Below are 22,038 nucleotides of genomic sequence, written 5' to 3'. Positions count from 1 at the left end.
GCCGAGCAACTGGCTCGTCACAATATGCCAGTCACTACTCTTGATGAACTGTGGTATAGTGTTGAAGCTGCATGGGCAGCTGTACCTGCACACGCCATCCAAGCTTTGTTTGACTCAATGCCCAGGCGTATCAAGGCCGTTATTACGGCCAGAGGTGGTTGTTCTGGGTACTGATTTCTCAGGATCTATGCACCCAAATTGCGTGAAAATGTAAGCACATGTCAGTTCTAGTATAATATATTTGTCCAACGAATACCCGTTTACCACCTGCATTTCTTCTTGGTGTAGCAAATTTAATGGCCAGTAGTGTAGGTTGGAGCCACACCACAATGTGGTAGCAAAATCCTCATCCTTTGGAAGCGTTCCACAGTGCTGCAAAGCTCTTCCACTTTCTGTATGTAGTGACTGTCTTCTATTTACAATCATCTAGTGTGTGTGTGTTGTGGGAGGAAGTTTCGTTTGGCTTTGGCATTACACATCATGCACTATTGGGCGAACTACGACAACATGTTCCTATTTCCACCGAAACTTCTAAACATGGTCCTGTTGTGCTAAGTCAGTTCACTCTTTACTACCCAAGTTGCAGAAGGTGGTAGATATTACACTCTCTGACTTCTGTTCATTCTGATTTAAACTGGAACGATCACATGGACAAAGCTACAGAGACTAAGGAACAGATACAAGATGCATAGGGGCTACCTTTGAAGTTTTACTGTGGCAGGTAGGTTCAGAAAAGGTGACATGTTTCGAGATTTGAGGATGCCATGAATATGATTCACTAGTGGCTGTAACCATTAGAAGAATTTTTCATATGATCCAATGCAGGTATGGGGTTGAATGGAAAGGCTTGATTCCAAATCGCAGACAGCATTTCTACTAGAAAGCGTATCACTATTTTGTACATTTCTTACGACCACAACCCAGCGCTGCATTCTTTTTTTAAATGATTCTCTGTCATGATATTGAGATAGAATGTGTTACAAATACTGGAGAAATATGTGGCGGCGGAATGAAGGAGTTGCAAATACCGGCTTCATACCAGGTTCCTAAACCAAATCACTTTCTAAATCCAGTGATTTTATTAGCTTACACCGCAGGCAACGTGCACCTGCACTTTTAAGCTGTTGATACACACCCCAGCGATCACCATCTTATCAGAGGTTCTCAAACTTTCAACCTCTGCCCCCCCCCCCCCCCCCACACACACACACACTCACAAGGAAAATAGTATCAGGTCCCCAGCCCTTTGTTATTAAAATAGTCATATTTTAAATTTTTTCCTTATTACGTTTCGCAAAGTCGATTTAAAAGGATTTTACGTAGCAGAAAGCAAAATTAACAGGACTTATTATAATGAAAATATGGAACAAATTTTTTACCTTGACCACATTTTCATTTATTTAGAAACAACGACATGAACATTATTTAAAATTCAGCAAACAAGAATAACACGAGCAATAAAAATTTAAATTAAAAAGTTCAGTGTGATGGGTGAGGTTGATTTTGAGAACAATGTTTCTCAAGACTTGGAGGAATAGCAGAAAGAGTCGATCGAAGTTTTTTGTTTACATTTAGCTTTCAACAATAGTTCAACTCCAAAGATGACACAGCTGAAAACCCAGACTCGTGTAGTACGTTGTTGCGACATGAATCAGGATCTTTGTTGGATTTTGGCTTAGCGTTGGGAAGTCCTTGCTAAAGTGTATTCAAAATTCGAACAAAGACACTTCATTAAATTTACTCGTCACTGAAGTATCACAAGTGAGTTCAATAACTTGTTCTTGCTCTTTTATGTTTACAGATGATGGTCGAGGATCATTTATGAATGGATTTTAATCTAATTAAATGTATCGAAATCATTGCAGGAATATTTCTCGAATTGAACTTTTAATGTTGCAAGATGATAAAGAAAGTAAGCTTTTATCACTTTAGAAGTATCATATTACCTGTATCCTCTAACAGTGACACCATAGTACGGATCATATCTAGTATGCCACCCTCCATTCGGTTTTGCTGCAGCTCTAATTTCTTTATAAACGTCTTCACCTTCTCGTTTCAAGATAGTACAGTAGCCTGATTACCTTAAAGTGAAGTGTTAAGAATATTTAGTTTCTCAAAAATATCAGTGAGGTAAGCCTTTTTAAATAAACATCTCAGTTGTTGAAACAGTCTGCCAAAGAGTGACTTCTCTCTGTTCAAAAACAGAATACCTCATCCCTCAGTTCAAAGATTCTTTTCAATACTTTACCCCTTGAATGTCATCGAACATTACTAAAAACAGAGCAACTGAGTGTGTACAGAAAAGCCATCTCCTCACGCAGCACTTTAAAAAACCTCGAATTTATAGATTTTGCTTTAATAATGTCAAATGTTTGTATAACCGTTTGCAGAACTTCATGAAGTAATGGACGAAGTCATTTAGCGACTAGAGCTTCCTGATGTATCGTGCAGTGAGTCCATAGAGAATCAGGAGCTACAGCTTTAACTTTCGCTTGCAATACATCATGAGTACTGACACTGAGCGAGCTCCGTCTGTGCATGCTCCAATGCACCTATTCCATGAAATACCGTTTTGATTCAAAAAAAAGGTATTGAGCATATCAAAAAGGCTTTCAGCTGTAGCTGTTTTCAGTATCGGCTCACAGAAAAGAAACCCCTCCCAAATGTTAAATTCATCAAAGAAAGGAACATAAGCAATCAAATGAGCATCTTTGTGAGTATCAGTTGCTTCGTCCACCTGAAGTGCAAAATAGTTGTTGCGTAATTTATCGATTAACTGCTCTAGTAAATCGTCAGATGTGTCTAAAATTCTTCTATGCACCGTGACATTAGGGTCAGGAATACTTTTCAACTGTTGAGCGAATGAGTCGCCAAACATTGTTGACTACATCAATCGCTGCTGGTAAAACCAGAGTTTCTGCAACCGTGTGTGGGTTCTTGCATTTAGCAATTGTATGAGAAATCTGGTAAAAGGCTAAAAGGCCCTTAGACATCACATTCGTAGTTCTAGCAAAGTTCTTCTGGGTAGATAATAAAACATTTAGTTTCCTGATAAAAAAAATCTTTTGGTTTTCCTGTTAATTCAGGATATTTGGTTTCAAGACATCTCTTTAACTTGTTAGGTTTCATGCCGTCAGCAGCTAAAATCGTTAAACAAACTACACACTGCGGACTTTCTTCACCACTGATTGTCCTTCCCCTCTGCCAGTTGACGGACCACTGCAGGCTTGATGTTTGTCAGTAATCAGGAACCACTTCCTACTGCAGTCAAGTCTAACTCGCGAAGTCTATTAGATTATAATTATAGTCGTCGCTATAAGGATGCGTTGTGACACATGAGTTAAACCTTGCACTGCGCGGGATAGTTACGGAAATAGTAATAGCACAGGCGACAAAGGGTATTCCGCCGACTATCGAAGGAAGCAACGCCACCTAGGTTTATGTATGTACGAGAGTCTGGTGGTTGATACCTATATGCAGGCTGCAGAAGTTGTGATTTTTTATGGTGCAAGATACATATTGTATGTTTACTAAATCGCTATAGCATATGGTGATATAATCCGGTTGGAGATGGGTTTCATGCTGAAAAAGTTTGAAGCTTTCCTCGTCAACAGCAGAGCAGTGCAGTGCAATTGCTGAAATGTCTTTTCTTCTGTATTTCATGATCTATGGACCACTTTTGCATGGTTTAACTGTCAGTACAATATGGTTGCTTTTTTTTTAGGTCTGTATGGAATAGTTATGACGCTGAAAGACTCGTGCTGGCAGCAGCAGTTTGGCGGGTTTCAAACCGAAAACTTCAAGCTTTCCTCGACAGTAGCAGATTAGTGTGATTGAGGATTTGTCGTTCTGCATTTCATGTGGTGTAGACCATTTTTGAAGGGTTTAACTGTCAGTGCAAAATGACTGCTGTATGTTTTTCTCGATCTGTAAAAAATACTTTTCCCGCTAAAAGTCTCGTCTTCAGATAATGGTGGACAGTGCTCCCACACTGGCAGCAGTTTGGCAGGTAAATTAAGTAAGAGCCAGTCAGAATTCTCCTCTCAGAATGCTCCACTCACAAGACTTCATTTCTACAGGTCTTAGGAGTCTCTACAGACTCGTTCAAACAAGACGGGGGAAACGTATCTACGGAAAGGTCAGTGGCGTCTGAGAGTAACGCGATGTCTTCTTTGTTTGAGTATTCAGAGACATGTCCAAGCAGACCATCCAGATTTGGAGGGTTACTGTCCCGCATTTGCCATTGTGGCTTCAGAGCATCTTCAGACCAGCAGCTGTAGGACATCGAACATTCGCCGAAAATAGGAGCCATTTTTCTCGTCTGTAGGGCAGTACTTCGAATTCCATTAGTGTAATTGTTCTGATCCTATTGTTTGTGCTAACACAACAGTGCGCACTTCGAGAAGTGAGGAAAATAACGTTCCTAACTCCTGCAGCAAATTTAAAAAACGAAGCCCACTCACTGTTTCCGAAAGTGATGAATTCCACAGCAGCCCCTCTCTCTCTCTCCCTCTCTCTCTCTCTCTCTCTTTCTCTCTCTCTCTCTCTCTCTCTGGCAGTGCCTGCAACAAGCAGACAGAGCTCTAAAAGTGTTGAGCGTCCTGTTTAGAGTTTCAGAGATATGTATTTTGACTTCCAAAAACCATCGTTTTGGCGTGTAAAATCAGATATTGTGGCTGATATGGGTTTCAGGATCTGTTTCCCACGAAGATGTGTGAAGTGTCTCAGGGTGGTTTCTCAAGTGTACAGGGATCTTTTTAGAGCCTGTGCTCGAGTGTGGCAATATACATCACAAAATTGTGGCAAACCACTGTGCCGAGATCTTTCTTGAAAGTGTATCTACAGACATTCAGTGGGATTTAGTAAATCCTGAAGCATCTCATGCTCAAAGACAAGGGTATTTTTCACAAAAGCGTCCTAAGTACCTCTGGGGTGGTTTCAAAAGTGTGCTACGATTTTTTAGAGTCTGTGTTCAAGTGTGGCTCTGGTGGTAAATCTTGGAATTGTTTAAATATTCTCGTATCGTTTGGATGCTCTCTCTCTCTCTCTTTATACAGTGGTACATTTTTTTCCTGTAACATCCTCAAGATATGTATGTGGCAATATTCTGCAACACCTCGTATAATAGCTCCTGAAGCAGATTATGTTCAGTGACCAAGGGCATCTGCGCACTGGGGATGAGGAAGGAGGAAAACTGCGGGTGTTTTCAATGCGACAGGAAGTGCTTAGTGCGTGGTCCTGCTGCTACCACAGGGCCGTGCTGTAAACCGGCGCAGAGACAATTGGGGTAGGGAGCCTGGCGCGTTGCTTCTATTCCAGCGGGGTGCAGAGACTCTGGGATGAACATCTTCATCAAATATTACTGCTATCGACACATCCCTCAGATGCATGCTTACAGCTAACATACTCCTTCTTTTTCAGCACATACATCACATCAATTGGACACAGTAAACAATTACATCCGTCATCCCAGCCCAGCAGCTAGACACAGACTGAGCCTTTTTCAGCCATTTTTCCCCAAACCGCCAACTTGGGTTATGTCACGGTAGGACAGAGAAGGAGGGCCGACAGTGCCCTCAGGGGATGATATTGTGAACTAGGTCAGCTGGTCTCCGGACCTCATGGTGAACACTGAGCTACTGTCCATGACAATCAAAATTGTTTGAATAAACAATGCATACTTACGTCCATCCTATTCAGCAGGCCAACACTGAGTTCTTTTCCCGTCCAGTTGCATGGTACAGCCATGTGGTCTGAGGCGTCTTGCCACGGTCTGCATGGCTCCCCACCATCAGAGGATCGAGTCTTCCTTACGGCATGGAAGTGTGTGTAGTCGTTATTTTAAGTTAGATTAAATAGTGCTTAAGCTTGGGGATCGATGACCTAAGCAGTTTGGTGCCATAAGACCTTACCAAAAATTTCCAAATTTTTGCCTACGAATTTCCAGTTTGGCGAGCGAAGGGGAGGGTTCAATGCATACAAAATAAAGACTTACATCCACCATATCCAACAGCACAGCACAGACGGGTGTCCTTCTCCTGTCAATTTCCAGTTGGAGGAGGGGTAGGGGGGAGGGGGTTGGGAGGGGGGTTAGGTTAGTGGAGGTAGCCCAAATGACCATTTTTCCCGCCAAAATTTGAGCTTACCACCAAAATTTGAACTTCCCACAATGACGACAAAGTGTGTTGCTGCCGTCTTGGACCCGCCATCTAGAATAAATTTGGCAAAAATGCAGGTTGGTGTAATGCTGATCTTGCCCTACTACTCACCTCATATTAATCCATGTGATTTCTAGCTGCAGGATCAACTGAAACATGTTGTCTCCAGTGCTCCATGTATGAATAGAACTGAACTGTAGGCAGGCAGTTCGTTAGTACCTAAATTCCCCAGTGAAGCTGTAAACATTGCATAAGACAGATGACTCGCAATATGATGGCTATGGTTGGAGTTGCACATTACACTATCTTTATTGTTCAATGTGCATGACTACACAAGTTCAGCAGCCAACAGTTGTGGCAGCGCTAGTCAGGTCAGCTTATCGGCGGTCGTATTATATCGGATACGAAAAATCAGTTTTTAATTGTCCTGAGGCAAAAAACTGCATAAAAAGGAAAATGACGTTGGATTTTAAAGGAAGATAACAACGGTTTCTAACTGTCGTCAGACTGGCACAAGACATTTTCGATATTCTTTTCACCATTTTCAGCCATAAGATGAAATACGGAAAAAGCATGTTCCACAGCAGATCAGAATGTGTCTGGGGTCACTTTCAGAATGCAAATGTCCATGTCCATCGGAATGCACAGTGGACATGAGAGGATGCAGGTGATCAGACAGGATACTTACATACGCGTCACCTGTCAGTCGTATCTAGATGTATCAGAGGTCCCATATCACTCCAACTGCGCGCGCGCCACACCATTACAGAGCCTCCACCAGAATGAACAGTCCCCTGCTGACATGCAGGGTCCATGGTTTCATGAGGATGTCCCCATACCCGTACACGTCCATCCACTCTATAAAATTTGAAACGAGATTCGTCCGACCAGGCAACATGTTTCCAGTCATCAACTGTCCAATGTCGGTACTGGCGGGCCCAGGTGAGGCGTCAAGCTTTGTGTCATGCAGTCATCAAAGGTACATGAGCGGTCCTACGGCTCCAAAAGCACATATCGATGATGTTTCGTTGAATGGTTCATACGCTGACACTTGTTGAGGGCCCAGTGTTCAAATCTACAGCAATTTACGGAAGGGTTGCAATCCTGTGACGTTGAACGATTCCCTTTAGTCGTCGTTCGTCCTGTCCTTGCAGAATCTTTTTCCGGGCGCAGCAATGTCGGCGATTTGATGTTTTATAGGATTCCTGACATTCGCGGCGCACTCGAGAAATGGTCGTAGGGGAAAATCCCCACTTGTTCGCTGTCTCGGTGGTGCCGTGTCCCATCGCTCGTGCACCGACTATAACACCACGTTTAAACTCACTTAAATCTTGATAACCTGCCATTGTAGCGCAGTAACCGATCTAACAACTGGGCCAGACCCTTGTCTTATATATAGGCTTTGCCGACCGCAGCGCCGTATTCTGGCCTTTTTACGTATGTCTGTATTTGAATATGCATGCCTACATCTGTTTCCTTGCCTCTTCGGTGTATTATGTGGACTGCATGGAGAGTCATTTTCTCAAAAAAACCTCACGTTCATTCAACACATATTCAGGTACACTGATTCAGTTACCTGGGTAGCAGCCTCTGATGTGTAGAGGATACCCGAGACACTTGGGGGGGGGGGGGGGGGGGCTTACGTTTCGGGACAGTGCAGCGCAAGTCTAGGAAGTAACTGCCTAGCTTGTACATAACCTTCACAGGCTCTGGTTTAAACCTTCCTTTAATCCTTCAACGCACCACAGAACGTGGGGGCCGTTATCAGTTCTGGGAAGAATGTTGCATACTAACCTTCTCTGCTGGTTTCTGGAATGATGTAAGTATGACATCAGACAGAACGACAGGCATCGTTTCTCCCAACGAACGCCACTATCTGCAGTTGGTACAACTTGTTCCTTGAATGACTGCCGAAATAAACTCTTCAGCATTTCGAATAAGATCCACAGGTAGACACACTGAGTGCACATGATGTTCTTTCCCATCGCTTGCTGAGAGTTCTCTAAGTGGTAGCATTATGTGCCACATGTTTTAACTGCCGATAATAAATAGAGCTCTATCCTTTTACGTTTACCTCCCCTTGACTCAGGTTACAGCGTTTTCCCAACAGATGAAGTGAGTCTCACTGGCCTAGTTTCTGTTTCAATGGATGACAGCTTCTCGAACTTGTAGCTTGTCCTTTAAATCAATTATAATAGCAGATACTCGCTGATATACACATTGATATCGGCATCGCTGAGGTATTTTATCGGCAAAGTAATTATTTCTACACTCCTGGAAATTGAAATAAGAACACCGTGAATTCATTGTCCCAGGAAGGGGAAACTTTATTGACACATTCCTTGGGTCACATACATCACATGATCACACTGACAGAACCACAGGCACATAGACACAGGCAACAGAGCATGCACAATGTCGGCACTAGTACAGTGTATATCCACCTTTCGCAGCAATGCAGGCTGCTATTCTCCCATGGAGACGATCGTAGAGATGCTGGATGTAGTCCTGTGGAACGGCTTGCCATGCCATTTCCACCTGGCGCCTCAGTTGGACCAGCGTTCGTGCTGGACGTGCAGACCGCGTGAGACGACGCTTCATCCAGTCCCAAACATGCTCAATGGGGGACAGATCCGGAGATCTTGCTGGCCAGGGTAGTTGACTTACACCTTCTAGAGCACGTTGGGTGGCACGGGATACATGCGGACGTGCATTGCCCTGTTGGAACAGCAAGTTCCCTTGCCGGTCTAGGAATGGTAGAACGATGGGTTCGATGACGGTTTGGATGTACCGTGCACTATTCAGTGTCCCCTCGACGATCACCAGTGGTGTATGGCCAGTGTAGGAGATCGCTCCCCACACCATGATGCCGGGTGTTGGCCCTGTGTGCCTCGGTCGTATGCAGTCCTGATTGTGGCGCTCACCTGCACGGCGCCAAACACGCATACGACCATCATTGGCACCAAGGCAGAAGCGACTCTCATCGCTGAAGACGACACGTCTCCATTCGTCCCTCCATTCACGTCTGTCGCGACACCACTGGAGGCGGGCTGCACGATGTTGGGGCGTGAGTGGAAGACGGCCTAACGGTGTGCGGGACCGTAGCCCAGCTTCATGGAGACGGTTGCGAATGGTCCTCACCGATACCCCAGGAGCAACAGTGTCCCTAACTTGCTGGGAAGTGGCGGTGCGGTCCCCTACGGCACTGCGTAGGATCCTATGGTCTTGGCGTGCATCCGTGCCGTGCGTCGCTGCGGTCCGGTCCCAGGTCGACGGGCACATGCACCTTCCGCCGACCACTGGCGACAACATCGATGTACTGTGGAGACCTCACGCCCCACGTGTTGAGCAATTCGGCGGTACGTCCACCCGGCCTCCCGCATGCCCACTATACGCCCTCGCTCAAAGTCCGTCAACTGCACATACGGTTCACGTCCACGCTGTCGCGGCATGCTACCAGTGTTAAAGACTGCGATGGAGCTCCGTATGCCACGGCAAACTGGCTGACACTGACGGCGGCGGTGCACAAATGCTGCGCAGCTAGCGCCATTCGACGGCCAACACCGCGGTTCCTGGTGTGTCCGCTGTGCCGTGCGTGTGATCATTGCTTGTACAGCCCTCTCGCAGTGTCCGGAGCAAGTATGGTGGGTCTGAAACACCGGTGTCAATGTATTCTTTTTTCCATTTCCAGGAGTGTATGTATATCCGGATCAGCACCGTCCTGTAAATATAGTAATTTGGTTAGATAGAATTTCTCCTCCAGGGCAGTTTTTATTTTTGATCAGTTACCAGAACGCCCCAGGGGAACTTGACAGTGTGGATTTCAGATAGATGCAAAAACAGAGTGATCATGAAGTAACAGTTCTGGAATCGAAGTTGGTACGTATGGCAAGGTGGGGGGGGGGGGGGGGGGATAATCATCAACGGAGACTTTTTTAAAAAATCGAGCTTGATAATCTGTACCCTCATAAGTTGGCTCACGCTGTACTATAGTACTATATACGTAAAAAAATGAACAATGCTGGCACAAAAACTACTGATTTTCCTTTCAAGGTTAGTATATCAACTAAAGATTCCATTTGGTAAGAACTGATAATGAGACAAAGTAAGTTTCTGATTAGTGGCTGATGTACACTATGTGATCAGAAGTATCCGGACACCTGGCTGAAAATGACTTACAAGTTCGTGAAGCCCACCATCGGTAATGCTGGATTTCAATATCGTGTTGGCCCACTCTCTCAGGATTACGTTAATTCAGCTGCTGGAAGGTTTCTTGGAGAATGGCAGCCCATTATTCATGGAGTGCTGCACTGAGGAGAAGTATCGATGTCGTTAGGTGAGGCCTGGCACGAAGTCGACGTTCCAAAACATCCCAAAAGTGCTCTAAAGGATTCAGGTCAGGACACCCTGCAGGCCAGTCCATTACAGGGATGTTATTGTCGTGTAACCAGTCCGCCACAGGCCGTGTATTATCAACAGGTGCTCGATCGTGTTGAAAGATGAAATTGCCATCCCCAAATTTCTCTTCAATAGTGGGAAGCAAGAAGGTGCTTACAACATCAATATAGGCCTGTGCTGTAACAGGATCACTCAAAACAATAAGAGGTGCTAGCCCCCTCCACGTAAATCACGACCGCACCATAACATCACAGCCTCCGAATTTTACTGCTGGCGCTACACACACTGGCAGATGACATTCACCGGGCATTCGCCACACCCACACCCTGCCATCGAATCGCCACATTGTGTACCGTGATTCGTCACTCCACACTACGTTTCTCCGCTGTTCAGTTGTCCAATGCTTACGCTCGTTACACCAACCGAGGCGTCGTTCGGCATTTACCAGTGTGATTGATGTGTGGCTTTTGAGCAGCCGCTCGACCATGATATCCAAGTTTTCCCACCTCCCGCCTAACTGCCATAGTACTTGCAGTGGATTCTGATGCAGTTTGGAATTCCTGTGTGATGGTCTGGATAGATGTCTGCCTATTACACATTACGACCCTCTTCAACTGTCGGCGGTCTCTGTCCTTCAACAGACGAGGTCGCCCTGCACGCTTTTGTGCTGTACGTGTCCCTTTACGTTTCTACTTCACTATCACATCGCGAACAGCGGACCTAGGGAAGTTTAGGACCGTGGAAATATCGTGCTCAGACGTATGATACAAGTGAAACCCAATCACCTGATCATGTTCGAAATCCATGAGTTCTGCAGAGCGTCCCATTCTGCTCTCTCACGATATGTAACGACTACTGAGGTCGCTGATATGAAGTACCTGGCAGTAGATGGCAGCATAATGCACCTAATATGGATGACGTATGTTTTTGGGGGTGTCCGGATACTTTTTATCACATAGTGTAGGTTTTGGTCTTAGTGACGCAATAAATGTACAAACCACTGGGAGTCTATAGCCGTGTAGCGTGGTGTCTTCGAGTAACCGCCGAAATCCACGTATTGGTAACACGTAACACATTCTCTTTGACTCCATTAGGGCAGCCATGGTGTAAACCAACCTACAAATAATAAAAGTTTTTGCCATTATTTTACTGATATGAATTCTCAGACTTCATTTTTATGGGAGGTGCATCAAACCATGTGATAAAGGTCAAGGCCTTAGTTATTTATCAATCAATCATATTCAACTAAACCATTGCAAAAGAATGCCTTGGTAGAATAGTACTTTCAAAACAAGCAAATAAAAATATTTCAAACTCAGGATGACTAAATATCGCATTTCGTATAACCATTTGAGCGCTACGCCTTGGATGAATAAAGTGTTGTCAAGATGTTTACTGATCATGGCATCAAAACGAAAGATGCCAAAACGGAGCCTACAGTATTCAATTAACAGCTTCACCAAAGACGATCGCCGGCCGAAGTGGCCGTGCGGTTAAAGGCGCTGCTGTCTGGAACCGCAAGACCGCTACGGTCGCAGGTTCGAATCCTGCCTCGGGCATGGATGTTTGTGATGTTATTAGGTTAGTTAGGTTTAACTAGTTCTAAGTTCTAGGGGACTAATGACCTCAGCAGTTGAGTCCCATAGTGCTCAGAGCCATTTTGAACCAAAGACGATCACAACACAGTTTGTAGTTTCGATCGTTACATGGATGCAGAAATGACGCGTTAGATTGTTTGTAGATCTATCTCAGTGATGATAATCTGTTATAAAGTAAGGGACCAGCAAAATGATCGGAGACAGTATAACAGTTTACGTTGAAATCAGAAAGAATGTCCATATTAACAATGAAGTGCAAGAATAGAAGCTATACCCTTATAAATTGCCATGCACCTATTAATTATGATAAAAGAAGAGATCTGCACAAAGTAAATCAGTTTACAGGTCTTTGGAATCTGAAATCTCCAACATACCTGAAAACAATGTTAAAATACTTCTCAGCGACTTCAATGTGCAAGTTGGGAGGGAAAAGAAATTTAAGATAGTTATAGGCGAATATCTAGCACACTTAAGAACAAACAGAAACGGTGAGAAACCGATCATCATGTGTAACATGTTCCAGTTAAAACTGATGTCCACACATTTTTGCAAACTGACGAGAAAGCCAACAGTTGGACACCTCCAACACCAAACCTAAGAGAATTTCAACTGGATCACACAGCCATATCTAAAAGGAATATCACGGAAATTATGAATATTAAAGTAATCAGAACTTGGGAATTTTATTCACATAATTGTCACTCTAAAATTAAAATTCGATCTCTCCCATCTAAACCAAAAAGTACAACCAAGAACTTAATCAGATACAACTCCATTACAGCTAATATTGCAATACAAAATAAAGAAAAATTTAGAGAAGGAACTGAGACAACAAAAAAAGTGTTCGCATGAACTCCATGTACAAATTATTATAAAAGCAGAGAAAACTTTAGGACTGGCTAAGAATAAAAGGAAAACATGGTGGAACAAAGAGGGAGTGAAATTAAATCAGACGGAAGGTCAAGGAACGATACTGCAAGCCAGATCCATCTGGCAAATGCTGCTTTTAACAAGGGAAGAAACCTTTTCACATCCAGCAGCATAGACGAACGTCTCAGGAAAAACTTCATTAAGACATTTATTTCGAGTGTGCTGCTGTACGGAGGTGAAACAGGGACACAAGAGAAGCAGACAAAATATAAAATAACAGCCTTCGAGATGAGGTGCTACTGTAGAATGCTCAAGATTTCCTGCGTAGACAAGACATCAAGCGAAGAGGGTCTCCACAGAGCAAAGGAACAGAAGCCTTGTCTCCTGAAGTTCATCAGACACAGAAGGAACACACGGGTCGGTCATCTGTTGAGACGTGATGGTATCATTAAAAGCATCATTGAAGAGACAGTAGACGGGAGAAATACAAGAAGCAGACCAAGACTAGAATGCATCAACCAGATCATGAAGATACCAGCTCCACTACCCATACAGCTCTCAAGGGAGAAGCCGAAGACAAAAATGCATGGAAAACTGCTGCTAACCAACCTGATGACTGAAGACATAAGAAGAAGAAAATATTGGTATTACCTGACAGTGATGCACACAAACTGCTACATTGCACGAAACACAAAGATAATTTTGCCCCATTTTTGACCCCTGTACTGCCATACTGACCGACGCGACTGAACACAGGTTTCATTTACATAAAACAAAAAATAAAAAAATTTTGGCTCCTTAGGTAGTGAACATGATCATTCTTTCGTCGAGCAGAACCTTTCCGCTTTGGAACAAACTATTTAATTTTCCTATAGCAAGTTGCGTTTACGGAATACAAAACCTTCACCTTCAAGAAGAAGTTTTTAGACGTTTTCGCAATTTTCTAGAAAGAAGAATTTCACCAGCCTTGGTGAACAGCAACCCTCAACTGCAGAGAAGTCAGGATACATTTGTTCATACGAAACGAATTTTAATTTCAAGTAGAATATACTTTTTAAGAATAGCAATTACATTTCCATGTTTTACGATGTTAAAGAAGAAACAACAAAACAACGAAGAAGCGGAGAAGGCAAAGAAGGTGAGTGAATGGTTCAAATGGCTCTGAGCACTATGGGACTTAACTGCTGTGGTCATCAGTCCCTAGAACTTCGAACTACTTGAACCTAACCTGTCCGCAGCTCGTGGTCGTGCTGTAGCGTTCTCGCTTCCCACGCCCGGATTCCCGGGTTAGATTACCGGCGGGGTCAGGGATTTTCTCTGCCTCGTGATGACTGGGTGTTGTGTGATGTCCTTAGGTTAGTTAGGTTTAAATAGTTCTAAGTTCTAGGGGACTGGTGACCATAGATGTTAAGTCCCATAGTGCTCAGAGCCATTTGAACCATTTTTAAACCTAACCTAACCTAAGGACATCACACACATCCATGCCAGAGGCAGGATTCGAACCTGCGACCGTAACGGTCGCGCGGTTCCAGACTATAGCGCCTAGAATCGCTCGGCCACTCCGGCTGGCCAGTGAATGTATGGGCTAAAAGGGGAGATGGGCGACCCATATGAAAAAAAGAACAAATAGAAAGTTGGCAGCGCACTCGCCCGCGAAAGACAAACGTTCCAGGTTCGAGTGCCGCTCCATCGTACAGTTTTAATACAGAATTTCATGCTTTACTTCCGTAACTCACATCAGGAAATATTCCTCACGATAGCGATTTTTTTAACTTAGTGTATCTCTTCTGTATTAGTCGTTCTTTTATGACACAAGGCTAAGTTTCTGCGAGAAACGTACCTTCCTCGAATAAATATTTTAATTAGATATACAATTAGTTGTCAGCAATTTTATTGATCCCCAACACTGTAAGATGAAGAATCAAGAAGAAAAATAAGAACTCTAGTTATTTGATTTTCAGAAGATGATCAGAATAGAAGTACTTCTTCGTAACATACGAGTATGCAAGAAGACGGTGAAGTAAGTAATTACTAGGGACATTTCATAAGTAATGCACACGTTGGAATTACTGTGGACTCTTTGATGTAACAACAATGAAAATTACGTCACATATAGTCGGGAGTTTGAGGAAGAAGCATGTGTGTTTGTTTTTTCGCTGTGTATTCTATTATAAAATTGGCTAGAGTTAGAAACAGACCCTGCAGGGTTATCTGGTACTGTGACTGTTGAAAACCAGAGGTCGTACATCAAGACAGAAACTTTATGCGGCAAGAACCCAACAGAAAACCACAGTGCGTTAAGTGAAGCTTGTGGTGAGTTTACAGGGGACCGTAGCACAGTTTCACGTTGGGTTAATAGCTTTCGTGGTAGTCGTATAAGCATAGATGATAATCCATGATCCGGAAGATCAATAACGTCAACAGCTGAACGAAGTGAGAAACTTATGCGACATGTTCAGGAAAGAGATTGCAGTGCGATTTGTAAGGAACTCTCTGAAGCCACGGCAATTCCCCCAGCATCAGTATTCCGTATGATGACGAATGATCTGAAGAAGAGAAAAATTTATGCCAGATGTATCCCACACTGTTTTACCGCTGAAGAGAAGCAGAAACGTCTGGACATTGCAACCTTGCTCAAGCAACGATTCGTCCGTGAGTGTCAAGGATTCTCCTGTCCAGTTGTATATATTGATGAAACCCAGATTAGAGACTTTGAACCAGAGTTGAAATCGCTGTCCAGTGAGTAGAGAGCCTCATCTTCCTCGTGTCCAAAAAAAATTTCGACGCACTCAATCAAAGCTCAAGCAAGTGAAGATTTTTGCTTATGATCACCAAGGACTCATCATGACAGATAGAATCCCATGTGGAACAAGCGTTACAGCAGTGTATTATCGTAACTTCATACAAAACCTGTGCAGAAAAATGTAGCAACTCAACCCCAGTTGCTCGAGCCTCGGTCACCCATTCTCCACGACAATGCTCGCCCGCATATGGGCAATGATGCAGCCCAAAAACTGCGCGAATACGGGCGGGAAGTTTTGCCGCATCCCCCCTACAGCCCGGACACGAGTCCAGCAGACTTCGGCTTGTTACCGAAATTGAAAAAACCTATCAAATGTCACTTGTATAATAGTAAACAAAGAGGTCAAGCTTGGTACTGATGGTAGATAACAGAAAACTGAGATGACATACGAGTATGAGAATAATATTTTTAAAATAAATAACTGTACAGATAATGCAAAATATACAATATTGAAATTCTAGAGAACTGAAAAGCGACACGATTTTTTTAAAATTAATATTGTAAATGGTCAGTGCTGTAAAGATAATGGTAAACTTCAAGTCATTTTTCGAAATTAAAAAATGGTTCAAATGGCTCTGAGCACTATGGGACTCAACTGCTGAGGTCATTAGTCCCCTAGAACTTAGAACTAGTTAAACCTAACTAACCTAAGGACATCACAAACATCCATGCCCGAGGCAGGATTCGAACCTGCGACCGTAGCGGCCTTGCGGTTCCAGACTGCAGCGCCTTTAACCGCACGGCCACTTCGGCCGGCTCGAAATTAAGATTGGTGGGTTACATATGTCACAAAATTACGAATTCTAGATGTCGATTCTCATCAATTTTCTCCTTTACGTGTAACGGTATAACGTTTATCTAAATACCTGTCTTTGTCCTCGAGTGTTGGAAATCTGTCAGTACCAACTGCTTCTTTTATCTCATTGTGAACTCGTCCCTGGACATCGGGATGCCGTAACATCATAAGAAATGCAAATCGAAGAGCGTTGCTTGTTTCTTCCAAGCCAGCAACAATCATGTCGTATAACACCATGAGAAGCTGATCCTCTGGAAAACAAAGAACAATACAGCAAACTGGTCGCGAAGAGCTTATCTAATTAAAATTCCCAAGAAAAGTCTTGCAGCACCGGTGTACCTGTGAAAATATTTGGGATTAGATTCAAGGGGGCAGGGAATGAAAGAACAAGCTTTATGAAAATAACACAAATAAAAACCAATTAGTAACAAAAGTAAAGGCAATCCCTTGGAAATTGCACATATGTGAAATCAAAATCTGCATCAGGATAGCATTCAATAGCATGTTGCTGTTCACCACACATTACAACATGGTTTGATCCACTGTGACTCACTGTCCACGATAGTTGAGCCGAAGCCTGTTTCAATTTTCGATGGCGGCCTCCCGAGTAAGATTCCCACGACTATACACTGATAGTTTCAACTTGTTCCAAACATGCATTGTAGGATTCATGTCAGCAAATACCGTAGAACAGGTGCGGCCAAGGCATCAGCTTGCAGGCAATGCCCGGACCCGAGTGCCAAAGCGCTCAGCCTCGCGTCACTGTCTCCCCCCCCCCCCCCCCCCCCCCCTCGACGCGGCGCCGTGCAGGAGGACGAGAAACAGTGGAAGCAGTAACCGCGTCCCTTTGAAATGGTAGTACACTCGTACTGCATATGAATTGGTATTATGATTCACATTTCTCGACAACACAGATTACAAACAAAACAAGTTTTCAGTGTGAATTAATTATTTTTGGCTCTCTGAAGACATAATTTAATTTTTATTATTATTATTTTCACACAAATATGTCGATCGAAATGTTGCAGCATTCTTGCAATCTCATTATGAAGACTCGGAAAATCTACCAGAGAAAAGCCATGTAGACGTCCTGGACCTAGTTTTAACGTAAGAAGATCTGTAATTAAGACTAGAATTACCTTGCAGGTCAGTCAGTTACTTCCGAGAAGGACCGAGAAAGCCGAGTGACAAGCTGGGCAGCACACGACCCTCACAAGATGCACGCGTGATGTTTGGCATGCCGCAGACCATCCCATTCAGTTGATTCCTGGTCCTAAAGGACTGTGGGTATGAGATGGGTGCTGTATAGCGGCGCACTGCCGTCGTGAAAAACGAAACTGTGGGGCTGTCTCGATACAACACAGCCTCAAAATTACCCTCGATTGCGACGAGAAGCGTCCGAAATTTGTACCTGGATGTTGTTGTTGTGGTCTTCGGTCCAGAGACTGGTTTGATGCAGCTCTCCATGCTACTCTATCCTGTGCAAGCTTCTTCGTCTTCCAGTACCTACTGCAACCTACATCCTTCTGAATCTGTTTAGTGTATTCATCTCTTGGTCTCCCTCTACGATTTTTACCCTCCACGCTGCCCTCCAATACTAAATTGGTGATCCCTTGATGCTCAGAATATGTTCTACCAGCCAATCCCTTTTCTAGTCAAGTTGTGCCACAAATTTCTCTTCCCCCCAACTCTATTCAATAGGTACCGGTCGAAAACATAACTGACGCAGCCCCACGCTTAATCCCTGTGACTACACGCATTGGTACCTTGGAGCCTTCTCACTCTTCTACGAAGACCTTCAGGCGTAAGAAACACCCTGCAGTGATTGGTGAAGAGAACCTGAGTCGTTGATACGCATTCAATTCCAAGTTGTCCTTTGCCCAACTTAATCGAGCACATATTGCTGAGGCGTATGTACTACTAATCATAACGGACGTTTAGAGACGAAAATGAATGTGAGGAGACAAAAGCGTACAGTATGTCTCGATGCCGTTGTCCTCTAACTATTCTCCATGCCTCCATTTTCTACTTGTCCATCGTCTACTTTAAAGAGATTTTCTAAAGAAACTGAAAAAAAAACAAAGGTATCTGAGTCATGCGAGTCTGTACGTCGATCTGTTAAAGCTCGATTATGTTTGCCGATTGATATAGGGAATTTTTATGGTCTGTCAAAAGGGCGATGGCCGAGTAGTTTCGGAAACGTGGGCTGCCGCAAGAGAGCTTGAACGAGGGTGCTACAGCGGGTTGGGCCTCTTGCCGCGTGCTGTCGTGGTGTGAAGAAGGAAGCAAGGGCCACATGACGGCTGTGGATGTGGAGTGTTAGAGTACCTACTGCAGAAACGGAGGGATCTGTACTTCAGCGAGCATGGATCCTAAGCTAATTTATAGTGGATGACCTTCGTTGCTCACACGGAATCTGTGGCACAGAGAGCAGACTTAATGTGAACAAAAGCTGAATACGTGACATGTTCTCGGATGCGAATATTTTCTCGGTTGCCGGAAAGTTCCAACACTTGTTGCGGAGCTCGAGGTGACTGTTGCCTTTGAATTACACTGAAGAGCCAAAGAAACTGGTACACCTGCCTAATATCGTGTAGCGCCACCGCAAGAGCGTAGATGTTCCACAACACGACATTGCATGGACTCGGCTAATGTCTGAAGCAGTGCTGGAGGGAACTGACACTATGAATCCTGCAGGGCAGTCAATAAATCCATAAGACTACGAGGGAGTGAAGATCTGTCAACGGCACGTTGCAAGGTATCCCAGACATGGTCAATGTTCATGTATGGGGAGTCTTTTGGCCAGATGAAGTGTGGGGTGTCGCATTCTCCTGCTAGAATTGTTTAAGTCCGTCGGAATGAACAACGGACATGAAGGATGCAGGCGCCCAGACAGAATGCTTACGTACGTGTCACCTGTCAGAGTCGTATCTAGAAGTATCAAGTGTCCCGTATCACTCCAACTGCACGCACCACACTCCATTACAGAGTCTCCATTACCTTGAATAGTTACCTACTGACATGCACCGTTCATGTGTTCATCAAGTTGTCTCTATACCCGTACACGTCCATCCGCTCGATACAATATGAAACGAGACTCGTCCGATCAGGCAACATGTTTTCCCAGTCTTTAACAATTCAGTGTCGGTGCTGACGGGGGCAGGCGATGCGTAAAGCTTTGTGTCGTGCAGTCATCAAGGGTACACGAGTGGGCCTTTGGCTCCGAAAGCCCATATCGATGATGTTTCATTAAATGTTTCACACTCTGACACTTATAGATGGTTCAACACTGAAATCTACAGCACGTAGGAGGTTCTCTTCAGTCGTCGTTGGACTCGTTCTTGCAGGATATTTTTCCGGCCGCAGCCATGTTGGAAATTTGATGTTTTGCCGGATTCTTGATATTCACTGTAGACTCGTGAAATGGTCGTACGGGAAAATCCCCTCTTGATCGCTACCTCGGAGATGTTATGTCTCATCATTCGTGCGCCGACTGTAACACATCGTTCAAAGTCACTTAAATATTGATAACCTGCTATTGTAGAAGCAGTAACCAATCTAGCAACTGCGTCAGACACTTGTCTCATATAGGCGTTGCCGACTGCTGTGTCGTTATTCTGCCAGTTTACAAACCTCTGTATTTGAATACGCATGCCTCTACCAGTTTCTTTGGCGCTTCAGTGTATAGCGCTCTGTCATGACGAACGTTCATAGTCCTTTGTCAATGGACGAGCTACAACATTGCAAAAGAATATAACCGTATTTGCACTATCTACGTAACTCCTTTTCTCATTCACCGTTCGCTAGCTGCATCCACATGATCGCTAAAGGTTTCGGTTGTAGTACTGTTTAAGACTGGATATTTGCCCGATATCTGATGGTAGATTTGTCTGTTGTAGTAGTGGCCAGTGTTAAACCTAACTTAGGATTGCAGTTGTTTTGCGAGGGGCTGGTTGAGCCGCCATGAAAGTCTCATGAAATGTTCAAATGTGTGTGAAATCTTATGGGACTTAACTGCTAAGGTCATCAGTCACTAAGCTTACACGCTACTTAACCTAAATTATGGACAAACACACCCATGCCCGAGGGAGGACTCGAACCTCTGCAGGGACCAGCCGCACAGTCCATGACTGCTGCGCCCTAGACCGCTCGGCTAATCCCGTGCGGCGTGGAAGTCTCCCTCGGCCAGATGCAATAAGGGTGTGTAAACCCATGAGGTGCTGTTGGTTGGTATTTATGTGTTGGCTCATCTTAATTTTGAGACTAAGTAGATAAAGCATTATCTAGCCAACATTTGGTTGTACGGAACTCCAGGTCCTAAGGTCATTTCATGATCGATATCTAACGAAGTTTTCGAAAAAGTAATTATTAAAATCTGTTATTGGCATTTTGGTGCCGTGTCACATTGAGTGGTGGAGCTCAGCATTATGTTATGTGATAAATTACTCCTGAAATCAGCTGATTCTGCAATTAATGACAACCCACTTAAAAATTCTTTAAAAATTGTTGTTACTGTGTCTGCTATGGTAATTTATCAGTGATAACTCGTTGTAAGTCAGTGCTGAGATTGCCGAAGTACTGTTTAAACTGTCTTAAGGAGAATTCAATTAAAAGTTATTATTTCATTTTGCTGCTGTGTTGTATTACGCAGTTTAGTTTTACGGTGACTACGTGTTATTATGTGAGCTGGTAAGTCACTGCTGAGGTTGCTGACGCAGTATTTACCCTGCTTTAAGGAAAAGTTTATAAGAATTATTTTGTCATTTTGCTGCCATGTTGTATTTCATAGTTTAGCTAAACGGTGACTGCTCATTAGTATTTAAGCTGATATGTCACTGATGATGTTGAAGTGTTGTTCAATTTCCACTTAAAGAAATTTTCTTGAAAGCTGTTATTGTAATTTTGTGGCTATAATCATCAATTGTCTTTATTCTTTTAGATTTTATTAATTTCTTGGGGCTAAAATGGTTCAAATGGCTCTGAGCACTATGGGACTTAACTGCTGAAGTCATCAGTCCCCTATAACTTATCACTACTTAAACCCAACTAGCCTAAGGACATCACACACATCCATGCCCGAGGCAGGATTCGAACCTGCGACCGTAGCGGTCTCGCGGTTCCAGACTGTAGCGCCTAGGAACCGCACGGCCACTTCGGCCGGCCCTTGGGGCTAAAGTCTTAATTTGTAAGCACAAGGCAATTATCAATAAACGCTGATATTCCTGTTGAATATGATTATTTCTTGCAGCCACCACTTCCCAGAGAAACCCACCCCCTTATCAGCATGTTTTCATGGCATTCCCCGGGTTATCTCGACTTTCTGGAAACAACGATGGATGAACACAAGTACGCATCTCTCCTTGGGGAATTTGTCCACTCTACATGCAGTTTGTTTTTCCTTCTCACTATGACATC

At 43.8% G+C, this 22,038-nt stretch overlaps 1 protein-coding gene across 1 annotated transcript in view; it reads right to left on the bottom strand.

Moving 5' to 3' along the window:
* The window catches only part of LOC126452442 (methyl farnesoate epoxidase-like), a 329,711-nt gene that overhangs the window by 111,377 nt on the left and 196,296 nt on the right, over positions 1-22,038 (bottom strand). Inside the window, exons 6-7 of the mRNA XM_050091072.1 lie at positions 16,694-16,874; positions 11,555-11,672 (exon numbers count right to left, since the gene is read on the bottom strand). Of these exons, the coding sequence (XP_049947029.1) occupies positions 11,555-11,672; positions 16,694-16,874 (299 nt within the window). The remainder of the gene's footprint in view (positions 1-11,554; positions 11,673-16,693; positions 16,875-22,038) is intronic.

The sequence above is a fragment of the Schistocerca serialis genome, unplaced genomic scaffold (genome assembly GCF_023864345.2).
Source record: "Schistocerca serialis cubense isolate TAMUIC-IGC-003099 unplaced genomic scaffold, iqSchSeri2.2 HiC_scaffold_863, whole genome shotgun sequence".
Taxonomy (NCBI): Eukaryota; Metazoa; Arthropoda; class Insecta; order Orthoptera; family Acrididae; genus Schistocerca; species Schistocerca serialis.
Note: the sequence above shows the minus strand (reverse complement) of the source record. Positions and strands in the feature narration are given on the sequence as shown.